We start from the raw sequence: 22,202 nt of genomic DNA, 5'->3' as shown, positions 1-22,202 counted from the left end.
GCAACAGCTTCTACTCTTCTGGAAATGCTTTTCAACACGCTGGAACACTATAATAAGCAATTGATGGCATTCAGCCAGCGAGGTCAAGCACTGATACATTAGTTCTGGATAATAAATGCCACTCTCACTCGTGAAGAAGTACGGTGCTCAGTCACTCCAGAGAACAGTTCCACTGCTCCACAGCCCAATGGTAGTAGCCTTTATACCCATCTAGCTTTGTAGAGAGCAGTGAGCTGAGCAGCTTCTCCAGACTGTTGCATTACAGTTCATGATTTTCAATGGCTGCTTATTGTACACTTTATCTAAATGATACTCCCCCACAACACAGAACACAAGCCATAAAGTGTTGAGACGTTTACATTTTTATTAACAAAATGTAAAATAATTTATCTAAATATACTGTAGATACAAGTACAGATACACTAGCAGATGAAATACTTGTAAGTGGTACCTGAATGTATCCACGGGGCACTTCTGTAAATGAATATATATAATAATCGAAGTAAATCAACTGCTTTCCAAGTGGACCTCCTCAGCAGCTGTGAATTATAACTTAAAGCTTCCTGCACAGTCACAGCTGCTATATCACAGCTTAATGATTCAGCACATATGAGAGAAATGACAAGCAGTAATTAAATCAGCAATGTGTTGATTAAAAATGGATTCAAAAGGTTTATTTAACAAAAGAAAAGGGAAACGTTAAAGCGGAAGTCCATCGCTTTTCATAATTTCTGCATAATTCAACGACTCACATGTCAATCAGTTTACTAACCTCTGCATACATTTTTTAGTCTGTTTCTCTAGAACAGAGGAACTTCAAACCACATCAAAACACTCTGTATGCTTTTGTTTAATACTGAGATTTTGAAAACTGGATTTCAGGGCAGCAGTCAAACTTAAATACACTGTGAAACCAACAGGCACTCTCTGTGTGTGTGTGTGTGTGTGTGTGTGTGTGTGTGTGTGTGTGTGTGTGTTGGGGGGGGGTGTTAAAATAATCATTTTGTTTGTTTTGAGTTTTACTCTTTTAATTACACAGTGATCTTGGATTGAAAAAAAGCAGAACCTGCACTGAACAGAGCAAAACTGTCTGTAAACTTTGGTCCGTTTTGGCACTTATACTACTCAACAAAATTCCACGTACAGTTCACTTTAACTCTGAACATGAAGTCATGTACGCTTTTAATAAACGGTCTCTCTGTTCCTTTCTGTTTATTTGTGTGTCCGTCTGTCTCTCACACATTCATTCAAACATTGTGGCAGCCAGTCCAGATTGTCGGAAGGTTTCAGACACACTTTTGGAGTGCTGGATTTTGGCTGAAAGAGCCTCAAATACATCATTCTGGTCCTGAGCTGTGGCTGTCTTGTAGATGAACACACCCAGTGACTCCAGACCCCTCATACCCAGGTTCACACCACAACCTTCAACACAACCATCAGTAACAGGTACATCAATAACATATTCTCATAAAAAAGGTTCACAGTATAAAAATATTCATGTAATTCAAGTAATATATTCAGAATACAGCCAAGCTGACAGACAGGTTCAGCCCAAACTCCCAGCTCTCTCTAGTGACCAGGAAAACAGCAGTCTGAAAATAGCTCTAAACTTCAGAATGCCAAAGGCTGGGTCACAGATGATGCCTCCAAAATGCCAAATGTGAAGCTGAAACATTTTCAGCAACAGCTAAGGTTATGGTCCTGGCATTCAATACTGAATAACAGAAATTTGACACTGCATATCTATGTAAAAAACAAAGCTTGTAAAATGTCTTTACTAAATGCTAAATCGGTTTAGTGGTTTGCAACACCATATTAAATAGAAAGGATATATAAATAAATGCTAAAAAAATGTTCTTCCAGAACTAAAGAAAGACCTGGAGACTTTGATAGATAACTGGTAAGTGAAGTGTATTAAATAATGTAGATTTCTACAGAGAGAATATTACCGGCTTTCTTTTTTAGGAGAGGTAATATGTACACTGTAAATATTGCCTTATAATAATTAACTCTCCAACACAACCATGTGAACCTACTCATGTCTTCTGAGATTTATATGTAATGCTGATAAGGCTGAAATAGTTGTAAATCTAAAAATTCATTGGGGAATATTTTGTCTGCACACATCAATCAGAATCAAAATCATTTTATTTTTCCACAATTGTTACACACATGAGAAATCAGTCTCCACATAGATGGATTTAAAAATCAATATTTCAAACTAACCACAATTCAGTGTTTCTGGCATTAGGCCGTGTGTTTGTAAACACTGTAATCTTTCTCAAAGGCATTTCCTTGTGGCAGTATATGACGTCTTATCACCACCACTGTGAACCATGTAGCATGTCACATCAAACTGCGCAGAATGATCGTTTCCATCTTAACAGCATAATTATGGACAAATGTTGAAACACAGGCAGCATTCTCCTTTAAACTCTGCAGTGCTGTGACCTGTTAGAACTGACAGGAGTCTATCACTAACACCACATGATAAACCTGTGGTCAGAACAGCATACTGACCTGTGTCAAAGTTGAGCACTCGAGCAGCCTCTCCCTCCACAGTGACCGCTACGTTATCCCCCTCGATGTAGGCCGCATTGACCCGCCGGTGGGACAGCAGGATCTCAAACAGCTTCCGGCTGCACTGCATCCTCTGCAGGGTCAGCTCACTCAGACGAGGCTCAATGTCTGTCTTGTAGGCGTTAAAGGACTGGTGGAATATGTTCTTCATGATCTACACCAGAAGAGAACGATTCAATGGTAAGAAAAATTAAATAAGAGATTTCCTTAACATCTTCACTGTTTCTGAGAATGAGATATTTTCCCCTAAGAAAAAAGAGCTCAAGTGTTAGAGAGAAACTCAGTTTAGTCTCACATTGTGCTCAGATTTACTGAAAATAATAACCTTCAGGTTTAAATGCATCTGAACTAAAGACCTCAGCCTTTTCTTAACCAACTCTAAGAACCTTGTCAGTTGATGCTATAAATAATGGTTAACATTTGTCTCCTTTATGTCTAGTGCTAATCATAGATTTCTTTACATATGTAAGTTAAAATACATCATGTGTTTAAATGCACTGGCTGTATATTAACTAACAAAACAAGAAGGCTTTTATACCTTATACTTACCTTTACTTAGATTTTGTCTCTTTAACTATATATTTTCTTACTATGAGAGTAAAATTGTACATATTCCTTCTGCTCACACAAAAACAGACAAAGAAGCGAATAAATGCTAGATGCTTCACTGACTCATATCCTTGGCCCCACCATCCCCCTTTGGTGTCTTGGTAACATCTCCCCTATCTTTTGTACCCGTCTCTCTCTCTCTCTCTCTCTCTCTCTCTCTCTCTCTCTCTCTCTCTCTCTCTCTCTCTCTCTCTTTCTTTCTTTCTCTCTCTCTCTCTCTCTCTCTCTCTCTCTCTCTCACTCACACACACACACACACACACACACTTTCTTGCTGTAACCAGGTAACAGCATGTGTCTGTGTGAATGACGTGATCTGTCACACTAACTGCTGAGTGCTGTGACGCCACTGCCTTATTAAATCTCCATCTCTCTCTCTCTCTCTTTTCCTCTCACACTGTTTCACTCACTCTGACTCATTAATACGCTCACTCTTCTCTTTCTCCCATTTTTATTATTTTCTATCTGTAACATTCTCACTCTTTATAGTTCTGTTTCTCTCTTTCTCTCTCTCTCTCTCTCATCATGTGAAGAAAGTTTACTGAAGGAGTGATTAAAGTTCCTATGTCTACAGCTCACTGCCTGGAACAGTTCTCCTGGTTGGTTCCACTTTTCTCAGCCTGAGGGAGGAGAGAACGTGTTAGAGCCTCACAGACTCAAGAGTTTCATTAGACTTACTTTCAGTCACTCATGGAAATCTCTGCTGCAGGGCACCACACACACTGTTCTCTGCCTGTCACTTTTATAGCGCTTTCTAACCGCCATCACACATGCAAATACTCACATAACATTTTAATTTGTTGGGTAAATATTAAAATTATAAAAGATATATTTCAAGAAGCTGGATTTGTAGGTTTTAGAGCACTGCCATAAAAAAACACATACGTTATTTTTCAGAAAAAAAGTAAACGTATTTTCAGAACTATGGTCTTTTTTTATCATGAAAATGGTGGCTTTAGTGTCAAAGCTTTGTAAAGGGTTTGTAAAGATATGATTTATTCACTTAAACCCACCAAGGGCTGTGTTTACATAAATGACAAAGTGTGATGTTGTTTAATCTGTAAAACTGAAGCATGTGCTGTGATGTGTAAGTGTATTACTGAGGAGTTGGCTGTGTGGCGCAGAAACCGTATCATCTTTGAGTCAGCAGATGTGCAGGCCAGGGCCATATAGCGGTTCCGGAAGGTTCCATAGATCTTCAGGTGAAAGCCAGGTTTGGCTGAGGCCTGAGAGGTGCTGCGAGGCTCTTTAATGGCGTCAATGCCATACGCTGACAGATCAAAGTACAAGCTGTGTGCCCTGATCTCTGGTGTGGGGACCTAGAGCAGAAAGGTGAAATAAAACACATCTGTTGAGTTGTCAAAATAGCATAATCTACAACTCACCTCACTGCTTTGTTATCTTTATCTCTGCCATCATGGCCCAGTGTCAGGGGCAGTGCCCATTAGATCATATTTATGCCACAATAAACACCTGTTCTGTACATGAGCACTCAAAATTAAACTAAATTGTGTGTGCAGCAGTTTTAAAGGCTACACTGATTACAATTAGCCGTTGTGCTAATTTAGCATCAATAAATAAACACTACTTTCCTGAAGATTTTTTTTCATGGATGAACTCCGACCCCCCATTCACGATTTAACCCTCATCTTTCCAAATAGATTTGGACATGTAAGTGCTTAGCTCCCCCCTGACTCACAAAGTTTTATTACACTTTAAAGCACTTAATCACAGGTCCCCACAATATTTATACTGCAAGGAAGAGGAGGAGGAGATGTCCACCGTTTTAAATAATTTATCAGAGAAAAACATGTCATATTTAAATGAAGAGACAAAAAGGATCATGCATATATTCATGTGGAAGGAAACTCATGCATGTGTAAAGTACAGGAATATAAATAGACTAAAATTCAGGCTGAGGTGTACATGTAAATGTAATCCTTTTACCTGAGCCTTTATGTGAATTACAAACTGTACAAATCACATTTTTTCTCAAAACTGTGTCTGCATTCACCATTTCTTACTGTAAACACATTGTACTAACATCAACAACACTGTGAGTTTCATCTCAGCACAAAATGATCTCATATTTGACCAAGAATTAGATCACTACGGCATAGTACATTTACTGCCTTGCACATTAGTGAAAAATGATTATGTTTCCTGCAGCCGGAAACATAAACAGGAAAGATCTCAGGTTTTCATAACTGTGATTGAAACAAGCTACTTTTTCCTCATGTTTTTGTCAAATGAAAGGTCTCCTGGCCAAATAAAATGAGCATTGCTTTTTCTGACTCAGTCACACATTACACTGATGCAATGATGATGGGATATTTGATTAGATAATCACATTTCCGATGGCAGGCAGGCATTGTTTCCTAATAAATACAGAAATGCTATCACAGCAATGACCCGGCCAAGCCACACAAGGGAATGACTGCTCTGGATTTCAGCTGGAATGAAAATTTTAAAATGACTCTCAGGGATTTTCATAACCTCTGACCTAGTCAACCCTGAATTCTCTCATATAAATATAAGCACAAAAACCTAAGAAGCAAGTATACCGTTTACCATTTTGTTTTATATTTCCAGTGTTTTGTTTATCTTCCTTTGCATGAAGGACGTTAAGATTTTTAAATTATAATAGTGTATTATTACCATTAGTAGAAGTTAACTAAAAATCTAATGAGGTTTCTAGGTTAATGTTTTGTCAGAAATAATAATAAAAGTATTTAATTTCTAGTTTATATTAATTTCTTTATTTCAGAATTTAGTATTTTACCAAGTATTATAAAAATCATTCTTATTTCATGGTTGACTTCTGATCGGAAACAGGTGTTTATTTTGGAAAAACAGAAAATGATCCTGCCAGCATTAAGTATTTATGTAGAGCTGAGCACACTGTTGACAAGGCCTTCAGGAGCTGAACCTGAAGCTGCATTATCTTAAGAGATGAACCAACAAAATTTGATAATATGTTTTTCAGATCAAGTTTGACTTTTATGAGTTGAACAGATGGTAACATTAAGTCATTGTAGATTGCAGTAGCTCTCAAATTTATTTGTGGTAGTGCTGCTCAAAACCACCAGATTTCACAACATAGGTTTCCTCCTGAGTGGAGATCATTAGTGAAATCAGAGCTGCACATTTATTGAAGAATATAGATACTGACTCCTGGTATAATGATATTTGTTTGTGTTTACCACCCAGTTCACTGAGAAGAGTGTGGTATTAGTGTGTATGTGTGTGTAAATATTAGTGAAATGGATAGGATCAAGCATGTGCAGACCTTTCCTTGAACCCATCTACTTTCCATTTGTCACTGTAACCCCCCACTGGCTATTAAACAGCTGACATTTATCTTTCAGTCACTCTTGGGAAAGCAGCTGGACATGCAGTGCACCTATCCTTCTAAAAGCACTCAATCATTCAAAAATCTAAAGGACTGAAGTTTCAGTACAGCTGTAAACGGGGAGGAACTCTACATGACATTTCTGTGAGCATGTGTAGGGGAGAAGTTTTGGGTGTGGTCCCAACCAAACATTCTTTTTATTTGAATCTTAATTTAGTCTGATGTTGTAAATAGCTGGACATCAGACAAGAGTTATCCTTACGTTCTTAATGGAAAAGCAGGGCTGCCATTTCAGAAATTATTAAACAAATACGAGCTAGTGGCATCTACGGGTTATCTGCTTTTCATTCAGCCTGACTCAGATAGCGTATCTGCCTTTACAGTGACCTTTGAAACCTGAGCTTTTGTTTTTCAACAATTCAGATACGTAGGCAGTTATCAATGCTCTAAGATATGAAAATAAAGGAGAAATTGATAACCCTCCTTGGCGAAGCAAATTTAGCCCAAAGATCAATAACTCAGACATTATAAGATCTGAAGCCAAGAGACTTAGTGTAATACTGCCCATGCCACTATATGGTAGTGATGTCTGAGGTCCACTCTGTCTTCAGAACAACACTAGATGGGACAAGCATCCCGATTTATTTCTGTTTGCAGAAGTATGCGGATTGGATTTAAATGTGAAAAACAGCAAAAAACCCTGACCCAATTGCTATTGATCATTAACAAACTCTGGATGCATCTCCAATTAAGTCCTCCAAAACTCTATAGTTTCAGACATGGCAATCCGAAGAGACTGATAAACTGGTGACTGTGCTGGAAGAAGGTGCTCATCATCTACTGCTGCCAGATATGTGCATACACACCCACACACAAAGTCATTCTGAACTGTTATATATGGAAAGGTTAGGTTTTCTTGTTATCACAGATTATCTTATGCCTGAGTCTTCCTGCTGGACTAATTGTCTCTTGCTGCACCATTTGGCTAACAATATTTAATTTTGGATATCCACTTAAGCTTTATTATATAACTGAAAGGGTGAAATTAGTTTAAATAAATTTTGTGCTATACTGTTTAGTTTTGGAAGGCCAGGCCCTACTTGTAGGCCATGTTCACCTCCAGTCCTCAGTAAGTATCCAGTGGTGTCACTTAAAGTTAAAGGTCTGTAAAGCTGACCTGTCTCTGGTCCAGTCTCTCTATTGTGGCATTGGCTCCATAGGCATGGCATGACTCTACAATGTACTCTGAGCTAATGCCCAGCACAGAGCAGGAGTCTCCACAAGAGCCATCGGCCACCACAATCACCCGCGGCCATTCTCCATTCGGGATCCTCCTCAGATACTCATCTGTGAACTAGAGAGAAAGCAAAAGAGAGAGAGAGAGAGAGAGATAGAGAGAGCAAGAGAGAAAAGGAGAGAGATATAGAGAGAGCAAGAGAGAAAGAGAGAGAGAGAGAGACTGAGATTTGTAGAAACTGAAATGTGCACTATAATTTGTCATTAGACTTTTGTAAAATCTGTGGGTGACACAGTGGCGCAGCAGATAGTGTTGCTATCACACAGCTCTAGGGATCTGGGGTTGTGGGCTCGAGCCCCACTCCGGGTGGCTGGCTGTGAGGAGTTTGGTGTGTTATCCCTGTGTCTGCATGGGGTTCCTCTTGGTGCTCTGGTTTCCTCCCACAGTCCAAAAATACATGCTGGTTGGTGGATTGGTGACTCAAATGTGTCCATAGGTGTGAGTGAATGTATCAGTTTGTGTTGCCCTGTGATGGACTGGCGCCCCCTGCAGGGTGTTTTCCCGCCTTGCACCCAGTGATTCTGGGTAGGCTCCGGACCCACTGTGACCCTGAACTGGATAAGTGGTTACATACAATGAATGAATGAAAAAAGTTTGTCCAACCGGTTGCTAAGAACAAATCTGTGAACAGAACAGAAATGTAAGTAGACATGGAACCCTAAATTTAAGATGCTTTAATTTAAGTTATTGTTTAGCGAGTTGGTTACATTAGGTTTATTGTCTGGCATTTAGAAAGGCACGGCATGACTTTGAACAGTAAACAAATGCATAAATAAATGGTAAACACAAATGCACTTAATGTAATTATGCTACATTTAAACTACATCATTCATACTACATTTAGCTTAGAGACTAGATAAGGAGCATGTTAAAAGCTAAAATTATAAGGATGTGACAGCAGGGCCGTAGTTAGATGTTTGGCCACTGCTGTCCACTCATGCTGAGCCAAAACACAACTAAACCAAATCAGACTCAAGTTTAGTTTGCATTATTGAATATGAAATCCTCAGTGTGTCCGGCTACATCAGCAGAGGCTTGAAATAGATAAACCGAGATTAGGTTTTATATATAAAGCAGACAGCATTAATGGCCGAATGCAGACACTATGGCATGCAGTTGGATGTTTGTTGGAAAAGCAATTCATACAAGCTTTTATATTAGCAAAATGCTGCCAGATAAATGCTTTTCCTACTGTTTGTATTAGTATTTTGTGATTACAAAACCTAATACTTCACTGATGCAGGAATTATGGAATTCTTCATGAAGGCCATTTGTATGTCAATGTCTATTCATAAATGCTTAGAAAAGGTAAAATGTGGGAGCCAAATCCACATCATCAGCTCAGCATAGTTAACATCCTGGAGAAATGACTTATATTTGTAAGATTATAAAAGTAATAAAATAAATAAAATGAATAATTTTTGATCACATAAGCCTAACTAGCATTAGGATATATTTCTGTTTCTCCAGTATATGATAAATACATAATTAAATGTTGTGCATATTTAAATATTTGCCCAGTGGCAATGCTGTTTTTCTTTCTCTATGTCCAAAAATATGTTGACACATTTTAATGTTACAAAATCTTTGTAAAAATCATAAAATTAAATGGGATTCTCTGAAGTCTAAGGTCCCACTGGCTAATGCTAAACATGGACAAAAGGGGTGTATATGGCCCAGTGTTGGACTGTGGAGCAGTAGAACAGCATAATCTAACAACTAAAGCTCTCTTATTCAAAAATGCTTACTAGGATTTTTTAATTTAATTTTATTTTATTTTTGCATCTCTACTGATCTTGTTTTTATTTACTTGTTTCTTAATGGATTTTTATTGCGTCTGATTATCCTGTAGCATTTTGAGATTTCCTCAAAATGTAAAGTTCATTACAAATAAAATGTATTATTATTATTATTATTATTATTATTATTATTAATCTGGAGTGATCATCCAACATCACTATAATGACATCACTAATATTTATGTGCCTGAATGCCATCAAATCCACAGACATATCCCAACATCTTCCTGTCATTGCAGTGTGTGTGTGTTTGTGTGTGTGGGTGCGGGGGGGCACCCAAAAAAAGTCTGTCATAAATAAAAATAAAAGCATTTTCATGTCTTTACAGGACCAGTGGGCAGCGAAAATCTACTGGACCTTACAAAGAACGGAAGGTCAGCTCCAAATCACAGCACAGAAATACAAAGAGCAAGATACAAAGTGATAAAAAGCAGGAAAAAAGCAAAGGGGAAAAGAAAATCTATTAAAAGGCTTTATTGCTCTCTCTCGCACCTTCTTCTTGCGTCAGCACTGTTACACACTTGCTTCTTTTCAATGCAATCTCCTGAACTTAAAGCCTGCCACAGGCAGAATTACATATTCTATCACACTCAGTTCTCACACTGTTCACACTGCTGCGATTCACGTTACAGGTTAGTAGCACTGTGATATCACATTCAGATTTACACAATTATTCTCCTCAACCCTTAAAATGTAAACTATTAGCCTATACACATTTGTTGTTTGATGTTTTCTTCATTACGTTTACAAAGAAGCTACTAGGCTAAAGTAGCTAGCAAGTGAAGAAGTCTAATAGCTTCATAGCCACACAAACAGATTAATCATCACACAAATGCCCCAGTTTTGAGTTGTTCAATGCTCTTATAAAATTTAGGTGACATCAGGTATAGTGACGTTGGACATCATTCCAGAATTCTGTCCCACTACTCTACAGCCCAATGCTGTAGTGGGCTTTGTACCCCTGTAAACTACACTTGGTATTGTGCATGGTGACATTAGAATCACATTTAATTTAATTTATCCCATTTACGTTATAAGGGGCACACAGTTTTAAAAAAATGGAATGGGTTTTGGCTTCCATTAATAGTTCATTCATTCATTCATTCACTGTCTATAACCACTTATCCAGTTCAAGGTTGCAGTGGGTCCAGAGCCTACCTGGAATCACTGGGCATGAGGCAGGAACACACCCTGGAGGGGGTGCCAGTCCTTAACAGGGCAGCACACACTCACACATTCACTCACACACTCACACTTATGGACACTTTTGAGTTGCCAACCCACCTACCAACGTGTGTTTTTGGACAGTGGGAGGAAACTAGAGCACCCGGAGTAAACCCACGCAGACACAGGGAGAACACACCACACTCCTCACCGACCGCCATCCGGAGTGGGACAAGAACCCACAAACCTAGGACTGTGACACTACCTGCTGCACCACCATACTGCCCCTCCATTAATAGTTACATAAGCTTATTCAGATTCAGACAACAAACATGTAATGACTAGATGACTGTATGCGATAAAAGGGAAAATTACATTGTTCTGCAAACTATTTTTAATTTAAACTTGTTGATGCACTAATAGTTTGGATTTCTGGATTTATTTGTTTATTGCCAATTTAATATTGGTTATATAATGGTGGACCTGCAAGAAGAAAGGCAACCTTCCCCTGGCATTAAATATTCCCAGTGAAAAAAAAATTAAAAGGACATTTCCCCAGTTTCCCCATGGAATTCTTTGATGATTCGTTTCTCATCATGCATTTCATACCTACCACTTCCCCTTAAGGGACATTTCATTTTTATAACAGTTTCATCTATTTTAATGGAAAACTCTGTGACTCTTAGAACATCCTTCACATTCTAATCCTCTGCATGCCAGGCAGTGGCCACGCTCAAGGCTGCTCCCTCTCTTCAATCTCAGTCATGCATTCAATTTTTTCGTTCTCTATTTTTTTTAAACTGCTGTGCCTCTGCATGCTTGTTCCTGAGGCAGGAGCTGTTTTCTAATGATAGCTCTGAACAATCCCACAGAACTGGGTGGAAAAGTGAAGGCAGATGTATAGATGAATCCACTGCTTGATATTCAAAGCCTTGTTTCCTACAAATAACATTCTGCTGAATACAAGCATTAAGTCCATTAAGAATTAAACCTGTCCCCTGTGTTTGTTTCAAAGAAACGGAAGGAAAAAAACATTTTATGGGAAAACCTTATTAAGTGGAAAAGCAAGTCTGAATTACCTCTTTCGCTTTTATTGTACATTGTGGTTAATTAGCTGTGTCAATTATACACTGCATTACAGCAGTAAATGCAAAACTATGAGAAGCTCTTCTCACATGATGCTTACTAGCCACTTTGTCTTTAATTTCTGATTGCTGACTCTGCTTCCAAAGCCACATGCTCTACAAAGTACACTGCAGAGTAGAACCTTGTATTTCCAATAAGTTTAAAGGGGGAAAAACATTAAGTTTGAATGGAAATGCATATTGCAACATGACATTTTGAATGAAGAAATAGTGTTGTGTTTTCAGAGGGTGGGGGGTGCTATAATATGTTTCACTAAACTGTATTAAACAATACTGTAAAACACAATGGCATATCAAACCATATCCCACTATACAACATTCACATTTTTAAGATGATATCAAACTGGCTGTTTTTTAAAATGTTTTCATGTTTCTTTACACTGACAATTTACATTCTATGAAATAACCATTAACTGAAAATTATTTGTAGGGAACCAAAACTGGTTGTTTTCTTAGTCTAAGTATCTTTTTCTAACAGTACCCTATTGCTTTCCGTTTTATCTCCCCCTCTCTTCTTTCTTGTTATCCTTCACCACAGGATGAAACTCTGTTGTCACCTTGAAGGTGGGCAGACATCCAAAAACCTACAAATCCTTTTGAAAACAGAACATGAGGTTTCATTTCATCTGAAACATTTCCAAACCAATCACAATATGTGGAAGACATGCTGATGTGATTACTGCCATTTAAAATCCACCAAGACGCGCCCAAACTCTTTAACAGGTTTGAACCACTTTCAACTGCTCTACTCTGGAGCTCTGAGCTGGATTTCGGTCAGATCTCCTGCTGTGTGTTAAACCACAGAGACTCTGAAACTCTTTTTGAAAAACATCTGCATCTTCAGGAGCTTTAATCTGTCATTCTGTTCTCTTCAGTTTTACACGGTTTCACTCTGGTCCTCTTCCGTATTACACTGTTTCACTCTGGTCCTCTTCAGTTTTACACTGTTTCACTCTGGTCCTCTTCAGTTTTACACGGTTTCACTCTGGTCCTCTTCAGTATTACACTGTTTCACTCTGGTCCTCTTCAGTTTTACACGGTTTCACTCTGGTCCTCTTCAGTATTACACTGTTTCACTCTGGTCCTCTTCAGTTTTACACGGTTTCACTCTGGTCCTCTTCAGTTTTACACGGTTTCACTCTGGTCCTCTTCAGTTTTGCACTGTTTCACTCTGGTCCTCTTCAGTTTTACACTGTTTCACTCTGGTCCTCTTCAGTTTTACACTGTTTCACTCTGGTCCTCTTCAGTTTTACACTGTTTCACTCTGGTCCTCTTCAGTATTACACTGTTTCACTCTGGTCCTCTTCAGTTTTACACTGTTTCACTCTGGTCCTCTTCCGTATTACACTGTTTCACTCTGGTCCTCTTCAGTTTTACACTGTTTCACTCTGGTCCTCTTCAGTATTACACTGTTTCACTCTGGTCCTCTTCAGTTTTACACTGTTTCACTCTGGTCCTCTTCCGTATTACACTGTTTCACTCTGGTCCTCTTCAGTATTACACTGTTTCACCCTGGTCCTCTTCAGTATTACACTGTTTCACTCTGGTCCTCTTCAGTATTACACTGTTTCACTCTGGTCCTCTTCTGTATTACACTGTTTCACTCTGGTCCTCTTCAGTTTTACACTGTTTCACTCTGGTCCTCTTCAGTTTTACACTGTTTCACTCTGGTCCTCTTCAGTATTACACTGTTTCACTCTGGTCCTCTTCAGTATTACACTGTTTCACTCTGGTCCTCTTCAGTTTTACACGGTTTCACTCTGGTCCTCTTCAGTTTTACACGGTTTCACTCTGGTCCTCTTCAGTTTTACACTGTTTCACTCTGGTCCTCTTCAGTATTACACTGTTTCACTCTGGTCCTCTTCAGTTTTGCACTGTTTCACTCTGGTCCTCTTCCGTATTACACTGTTTCACTCTGGTCCTCTTCAGTATTACACTGTTTCACTCTGGTCCTCTTCAGTATTACACTGTTTCACTCTGGTCCTCTTCAGTATTACACTGTTTCACTCTGGTCCTCTTCCGTATTACACTGTTTCACTCTGGTCCTCTTCAGTATTACACTGTTTCACCCTGGTCCTCTTCAGTATTACACTGTTTCACTCTGGTCCTCTTCAGTTTTACACTGTTTCACTCTGGTCCTCTTCCGTATTACACTGTTTCACTCTGGTCCTCTTCAGTATTACACTGTTTCACTCTGGTCCTCTTCAGTATTACACTGTTTCACTCTGGTCCTCTTCAGTTTTACACTGTTTCACTCTGGTCCTCTTCAGTATTACACTGTTTCACTCTGGTCCTCTTCAGTATTACACTGTTTAACTCTGATCCTCTTCCGTATTACACTGTTTCACTCTGGTCCTCTTCAATATTACACTGTTTCACTCTGGTCCTCTTCAGTATTACACTGTTTCACTCTGGTCCTCTTCAGTTTTACACTGTTTCACTCTGGTCCTCTTCAGTATTACACTGTTTCACTCTGGTCCTCTTCAGTATTACACTGTTTCACTCTGGTCCTCTTCAGTATTACACTGTGTCACTCTGGTCCTCTTCCGTATTACACTGTTTCACTCTGGTCCTCTTCTGTATTACACTATATCACACTTGTTCTCCCCATAATTACACTATATCACACTTGTTCTCTCCATAATTACAAACTATCATCCTGGTCCACATCATTATTTCACTATATAATCCTGGTGCACTGCAGTATTAAATACATCACCCTGGTCCACTTCAGTATTACAATATATACCACTTGTGCACTTCAGTGTAACACTACAGCAGTTTTGTCCAATGCTGTATAACTCTATATAACTTTTGTGAAAAAAAAATACTCTGTAACTCTCTAGTGCACTGCAGTTCCACATTCAGCCTTGTTCCACTCCATTCACTACATGAAATTAATTCACAATAAAACTCCTTGTGCACTTTATTATCACCCCATCTCTCTGATCCACATTATATCACCTAGGTCCAGCAAGAAGAATCGCCTGACCTCACTGACCTTTGTGCCCAGGTGCAGTCTGACGTCCACTTTTCGTTTCCTCTGCTCCAGGATGCTGAGGAGGTGCTCCTGAAACACTCCAATTCTAGTGAAGAAGTGCTCGTTACTCCAGCAGCCCTCCATGTTGTCGAAGTCCACCCCGAGGCCGAGCAGGAAGCGCACGCTGCGCGGATCCAGCGCGATCTGCTGAGGTCTGCAGAGCAGGGCGGTCCGGTAGCGCTCGTCCAGGACCGTGAGCTTCAGCACTTTCCCGGTGCGAACAGCGACAAGCGCCGCGGTCAGCCCCACGGGGCCAGCGCCCACCACCAGCACGGAGATGCGCGCGCGCCACTGCCGCAATCCGTCCACGCTCGCCTTCACCAGCACATACACGGCCACGGCCAGCAGCGCGCTCAGCGCCGTGCCACACGCGTCCCCGTACCGCGCGTCCGCACTGGCGTTGGCACCCCGTTCCGCCCCGTTCATCGCGGTCTTTCTTCACTCGCACAACAGGAGTGCTTTCTCCATCGCGCGGGAGGCACGGACAGCGTACGGAAAACCGGACCTTTACGCAGGTGTTTCCTCGTCCGCGAGCATTAGATAGCTGCATAAAAATAAGTCATGGATTAGGAAAGAAAACGTTCACCTAAATAAAAGGCTCCTTCAAGGGTTCCCGAGTAGAGACAGTGCTTCTGTTTAGAACCACGGACACTCACAGAACCATCTGAACATTTCCAGATTCTGGAAACCTGTTGTAAATGGCTCTTTAACGAACCTTTTCAAAATGGTTTGTTGTGGAAACAGCAACAATTCCAGCTGCACTAAAGGAAACCCCATTAATCTGAAATAGAACCCGTGCTGTTGTAGAGTGCAGACACAAACGAGACCCTCGAACCTGTCCTCGTCCGCGTGGCTTCTCCAGAAAACAAGCTGGTGAGAACCGTGCGGTGCGCGCGTGCGTGGGCTGAGGCGCGAGTGTGTGAGAGCGCGTGTGTGTGTGTGTGTGTGTGTGTGTGTGTGTGTGCCCTAGAACGCTGAGAGACTCTGGAGCCTCGACCAGGACAGGGCTCGTTATGGATTTTTTTCTCCAACTCACATTCTTTTAAGCTCCACCCACCCTTTCTCCGATTGGTCAGTTGTTTATAGAATATTCAGAGGCAGGTTGCTGTGAATTAAGCATATTTTTGTTTGGGTTTTGGGATGAGTACTTTCTGTGACTGAAGTGGGCACAATATACGTTAAATATGGTGTGTGTGTTGTTCGTTGTATAATTTTACAATGATCATAAAGCATGTGACGTATTCACTTATTATTATTCTCAAATATATAAAGTGGATAAGTGGATATCTTATGAACGTCTTGCTTTTTTTAGGTACGTGCGAATTAATGTGTGAATCTCGAGCCTACGAACTCAAACGGTGTATTAAACAACTCATGTTGATTTTCTGTGGTTGTATAACATCTGGTTACTTGGGTAAGCGGGAGACTTGCAGTTCAGTGCACACAAAATAAAATAAAATAAATATACATATAAAGAAAGAAAGGAAGAAAGAATGAAAAAGATTTTGTGGCAATGCACATTAAGTCTTAAGTGCTTTCAACACAGTGCTTCTTGAGAGTAGGAAAATTTGGCTGTGACTTTTACAAGCACTAAAATGAGAGTAAAAGATTTCAAAATCACAAGCATGTGTCCCATTTGTTGATGTTGGCATAAACCACTTTTAGGAAGTATCATCCAGCCATAAGTGAGAAAACAGATTTTGCTGCCCCTGTTTTTAAGAGTGGCAGACGTCAGAAGTGTACCCCCTGTCATCTGAGTATCTGTAATCACAGAGCTAGACCTGCAATTGTGTGAGACTGAGAGCAGAGAAAGGAGGAAGGTGAAATAGGAGAGTTGAACAAAAACAGTGAAAGTGAGAGTGGAAAAATGAGTCCAACAAAAACAGAACAAAACAAGAGTGGTGAAATAAGAGAGTCGAACAAAAACTACAAATACAGAAAGAGAAATAAGAGTCAAATAAAAACAAAAATCTAGGAGAGATAAAAAGCTAAAATAACCGTTAGCTTCTGAGCTCTCTGGGCTGCGGTGATCTGTGTGTGGCTCAATATCATTTAAAAGAACAGGCACTGAAACCAGTTTTGTACAGGGCTGTTTAGATAGTGGGGCAATGGTGCTGTGTTGGTTGACACTTGCAGTATTTTGCCCACAGCACATCACAGACATTTCATTAAGGCCCAAGAGTTTTGTGAACTTTTGGGAAATGTCACCTTTAAGAAACAGTCTAGAATCTTGCCCTCTCACAGTGAAGGAAGAATTCTCGCGAGTACGGACTACAACATCGACATATATCTCTCCTAAAAATGTATCATGCACCATCCTGGCCGCTTTACAGTCCATTTGTGATTTAATATTTAATATCCACATACGACACTCACAGCTTTAACAACCAAAACAATCTCTAGAAGTACTGTCACTAAGGTTTTTCCTCCACAGCAAAAGCAGAAGCCTATACTTATCACTAAAGAGTCCAGGAGTGACTCTTGTCGAGGGGCTCTCTGTTTTTGCAGCCTGAAGAAGATGTATCTTTAGAAACATCTCTCCGAGTTATTTTCAGCCTTTATTGATCTTCGGAGCTAAAAAGATTCAAGTGGATGAAGTTCAGCTGTATAAACCTCAGCTGTAAGACTAGAGCCCTGTCAGTGACTGTGCAGAAATGAGAAGACTGTTATGGAGCTTGTTGTTAAGTGCTCCATTAGTCAGGTAAAGTATGGTGGGTCTATTTAAACATGTAAGAGCTTGGAAATGACCCATTGTGTTCACTTAAAATTATACTAAGTTGATGCGTGTTTTACAAATTTTAAATGAGTATAGAGCATGATTGAACACCTGTATAAAATAATCATCCTCACATCATTTTTCTCCTCAAGAACTGCTGAACCCCATTAACCCATTCTTGTCCAGAATGTCAGCTGATACTGCAAAGCGCAGTGCTAGCCACAGACTGTGTCTGATTGGTCTGTCATGATGAAATGTTGTGGTAGTTACACCTTTGATTAACATCTAACATCTTTATTAGTTTTAATTGGCATGCTTTCAGACTTGGATGTCCTATTGTTGTTTGTTGTTGTGTTGTAGTGATGTGATCAAATGTCTAGTGTGTAAATTGGGTGGTGGTGGTCATGGTGTGTGTGTGTGTGTAGTGGGGGGGGTTAACATGGCAGAATGTAGCAATAAAAATATACATTTCCATTGAAGAGTTAACTGATATCTCTTATACATTTCCAGCACACTGTTTATTGGTCTTAAAAATGACCTCAGGTACCTTTTGTCTGAGGAATTTTCCTCTTAGCTACTGTTGCCATGGGCTCATTCTTTGACTTGAAGCTGATTGCAGTCAGACTGCTTTGTAGCAGTGGTGAAAGAAAGGAGCACTCAGAAAACGAAATTGCACTGAACAGAGTTGAGAGGTTGCGGCTCCCAGAAGGGTTCATCTGCGACAGAGTGTCTCAGGATCATCAGCTCTGAGCTCAAAGGACAGGGAAGAGCAGGACAAATACTTTCAGGTCCTCTGCCATTTCCACTGTGGATCAATGAGAAATTACACTGCAGAGTGTCTTCTGTCTCTTTCTCTCTCTCTCTCTCTCTCTCTCTCTCTCTCTCTCTCTCTCTCTCTCTCTCTCTCTCTCTCTCTGAAGCCTAGGGAAAAGCAAGGATAGACAAGAATGTTAATTTCAGATCTTACTGAAAAACATGGAATCACTTTATTAACACCATTTTTGTAATATATCATCACATATGTCCATTATCAGTATTATATTTTATACTGATGTGTTGAAAAACACCTTTCTTTCTTTCTTTCTTTCTTTCTTTCTTTCTATTATACTTACACCTTCTGTAGCCTGTTCATCCTGATCATGGCAGTGGTGGGTCTGGAACTTAGATATAACATAGTCACTTATAAGGAAGAAGTGTTCCCAAAACTAAAGTTTCTCAAAAGATTTAGAGGTATGTGTAGTAATCATGCAAGACCTGGTATAACATCAGTACCATCCTCATCACAGACAACAAAGGGCAATAAAAACAGACAGTCTCACTTCAGATCTAAAAAATCCACAGGTGATTTCGTCCATCCTTTCACAGCAAGAAAACAAGCCAACACTATGGGTCCATTTTACCCCAGTAAAAATGAAGTGTATCATCACAAAAACGAAGCTTGTTTTCAAAAAATAATAAAATAAGTAATTAATAGCTAGTGTGATTTGAGCATAACAGCCTTTTTAATTGTGAGCATAGCCCTTAGAGTAAGTATTCAGAACTCCGCAGGGTTTATACGTCCTTCCTAAGTCACACACCAGATAAAGTGTGACCTTCACATCAATTTAGCCTGTGGGCAGCTTGACATAAACCATGCTCAGCAGTGCAGAATGAAGTAACGTTTACCAGCCAACCTAATCATCATTCAGCAGCTGTGTGTGGAGAGATGAGGGAGAATGGCCTAAGGTAATGATGTGAATTTCAAAGGCAAGTGTTTAAAATGAAATGGTTAAAATGCGGGTTATACATCAGTATACATCAGTATGTAACAAAACAAAAAGCAATATATATATATATATTAATAATACAACAATGAATAAAAAAAGCAACAAGTTCATAAAAGAGGCATACTATGACAGACTGATTTCCAAACTTTAGTACTCAATATTTCATGTACATTAAGTGAGTTCAAACATCAACAGTTGTTTTTGAGAATTGTATAGAGCACTTTTAAAGGAGTTGAATAAAATAAAACTTCCAACTTCTTTCTATATTTCAACAGGTCCAACATGTTGTGTTTGTTAGTCTGCTCTTAGGAATAACATATATATTTGATATTCATTCAGATTGCTGTATTATGTCTCATTTCAGAGTTAACTGCTGTAAGTTGAATGGGAGGATTAGTTAGGTTTGTGACATCACAGGAATAATCATGTGGTATTTTTTCAGTATATTGAGTGTATAAAATAATAAGTATATTTAGAATCATTAACATATTGATGTACTACACCAAAATGTTATACTAAAACACAGTATATTGCCAGAAGACTTTGCTTTTCTGCCTTCACGTTCATATGAACTTCAGTGACATCCCATTGTTAATCTGCAAGGTTTACGACTGTGTTTAGGGGAATTTCTGACCATTTTTCAAGAAGCGAAATTGTGAGGTCAGACACTGATGTTGATGTTGATGAGGCCTGGCTCGCAGTCTCCTCTCTAATTCATCTTAAATGTGTTCTATCGGGTTGAGTTCAGGACTCTGTGCAGGCCAGTTAAATTCTTCCACAACAAACTTCCTCATCAATGTCTCTATGGACCTTGCTTTGTGCACTGGTGCACAGTCATGGAACAGGAAAGGGCTATCCCCAAACTGTTCCCACAAAGTTGATAGCATGAAATTGGCAAATATCTCTTGGTATGCTGAAACATAAGGGGCTGTGCCCAATTCCTGTAAAACAACCACACACCATAATCCCCCACTGCACCAAACTTTATACTTGACACAATCAGACAACAGTCAGACAAATAATATTCTCCTGGCAACTGCCAAATCCAGACTTGTACATCAGATCACCAAATGGAGAAGTGTGATTCTTCACTCCAGAAAACACATCTCCACTATTCTAGAGTCCATTGGTGTGCTTTACTCCAATGCATCTGAAGCTTTGCATTGTGCTTGGCGATGTAATGCTTGGATGCAGCTGCTCAGCTATGGAAAACCATTCCATGAAGCTCTCTATGCACTGTTTTCAAGGTAATATGAAGACCACATGAGTATACAGAGGGACCCACACAGAATTCAATCTGAATAATACCCTATGTGCATGAGTGTGTGAATGTGTTTGTGTGTGTGTGTAAAGTGAACTTGCCATTCCAATTACCGTTACTTTCTTCAGATGACAACAACGCATTCATGCGACAGCAGCATAATCTGCTCCATGCTGACATCAAAACAAAAACAGCCGAAATGGATCTCAACAAAAGGTGCTGATTAGCACAGAGAGGCAATTATTTCTGCAGAGATGCATGGGATAATGAGGGAACATCAGACACCCGTGTGGAAAATTCAGGAACCTTATTCAAAACACACAGGAATAAAATGAGACATATAAACTGGGAATTACTCCAGAGTATTTAACATACTCACACGCACACACACACACACACACACACACACACACACACACAGCTTTCACATTTCTTAATATATATTTAAATATTTTAATTGAATGATAATATGTTCCATGTGAGGTATGAATGTAAATGCCTAAATGTAATAATTAAATGTCCAATGTGCATAATACTGTGTAATATTATTATATAAACATCAAAGGCGTCCAGTCAAAATAGCAGTTAGCAGTACGACTTATATTTTCAGGGTCAGGAGAGCAAGAAAAAATAACAGAAACTACAGCTAACTACGAAATATATTTTTATTTTTTATATTTAATTTATTTAGGAGATGCTTTTCCTTTCTTACAATTGCCATTTTTTCTCCAAGGGACCTGACCTCAATTTTTCTTAGGTGTTGCCTACAGGTTCTGCTTCTTATCTCAATCACATTCGTTGATGATGAGGTCTGAGCTCTGAGGTGGCTTTAATCAATTGTTCTGAAACTCCATCAGCTTAATTGGTTTTACTTATAATATTTATTTTTGTGTCTATGTCCTTTCTCAGTTATGGTGTTAGAACAGCTCCACATCTTTTCAGAGCAATACAACAGAGCCATCATCTGACAGTGGAAAGGGGAATAGACAGAAACATGTGGATTATTTCAGATCCAAGGCATTTTTGTAGCCTGATTTTTTCCTCCTGTTTCTCAAAGATGAAAGTTTTACGAATAGTTGACCTTTTAGGAAGAGATGTAGTCCATCTGACCTTGCATAATTTTAATATAAATTTGAAAAGATAGATAGATAGGTAGAGAGAGAGAGAGAGAGAGAGAGAGAGAGAGAGAGAGAGAGAGAGAGAGAGAGAGAGAGAGAGAGAAATGCTAATGATCTTTAGATGCAGTGAGGTGAATGACAGGTTCAGGCTTCTGCAGTAATTGGTTTCCACCTTTATTCAAGCTCCTGGCAACCACAGCGCTGCTGCATGGCTGCTGAGGGAGGAGAGAATCAGGTGTTAATTAAAGACACCAGGCAGCAAGAGTTGGAGCAGGAGACAGGATAACACCAGGCTAGCAACGGACATCTGCCAGGTCACTCAGAAACGTACAGTCCTGTGTTTATGCCCTTTGTG

At 39.5% G+C, this 22,202-nt stretch overlaps 1 protein-coding gene across 2 annotated transcripts; it reads right to left on the bottom strand.

Moving 5' to 3' along the window:
* Positions 1–404: 404 nt before the first annotated feature.
* si:dkey-234i14.6 (uncharacterized) lies at positions 405–15,960 on the bottom strand. 2 transcript variants are annotated; one of them, XM_066649493.1, is made up of 6 exons: positions 15,702–15,960; positions 14,948–15,530; positions 7,719–7,895; positions 4,290–4,508; positions 2,521–2,734; positions 405–1,422 (listed from the first exon to the last, which is right to left on the bottom strand). In XM_066649493.1, the coding sequence occupies exons 2-6, from the start codon at positions 15,410–15,412 to the stop codon at positions 1,244–1,246; spliced, it is 1,254 nt and encodes a 417-aa protein (XP_066505590.1). In that variant the 5' UTR covers positions 15,413–15,530; positions 15,702–15,960; the 3' UTR covers positions 405–1,243. The 2 variants fall into 2 exon arrangements, with proteins under 2 accessions (XP_066505590.1, XP_066505589.1); XM_066649492.1 differs by having other exon boundaries at positions 14,948–15,960.
* Between the last annotated feature and the right edge of the window lie 6,242 nt (positions 15,961–22,202).

This window comes from Hoplias malabaricus, chromosome 17 (genome assembly GCF_029633855.1).
Source record: "Hoplias malabaricus isolate fHopMal1 chromosome 17, fHopMal1.hap1, whole genome shotgun sequence".
Lineage (NCBI taxonomy): Eukaryota > Metazoa > Chordata > Actinopteri > Characiformes > Erythrinidae > Hoplias > Hoplias malabaricus.
Note: the sequence above shows the minus strand (reverse complement) of the source record. Positions and strands in the feature narration are given on the sequence as shown.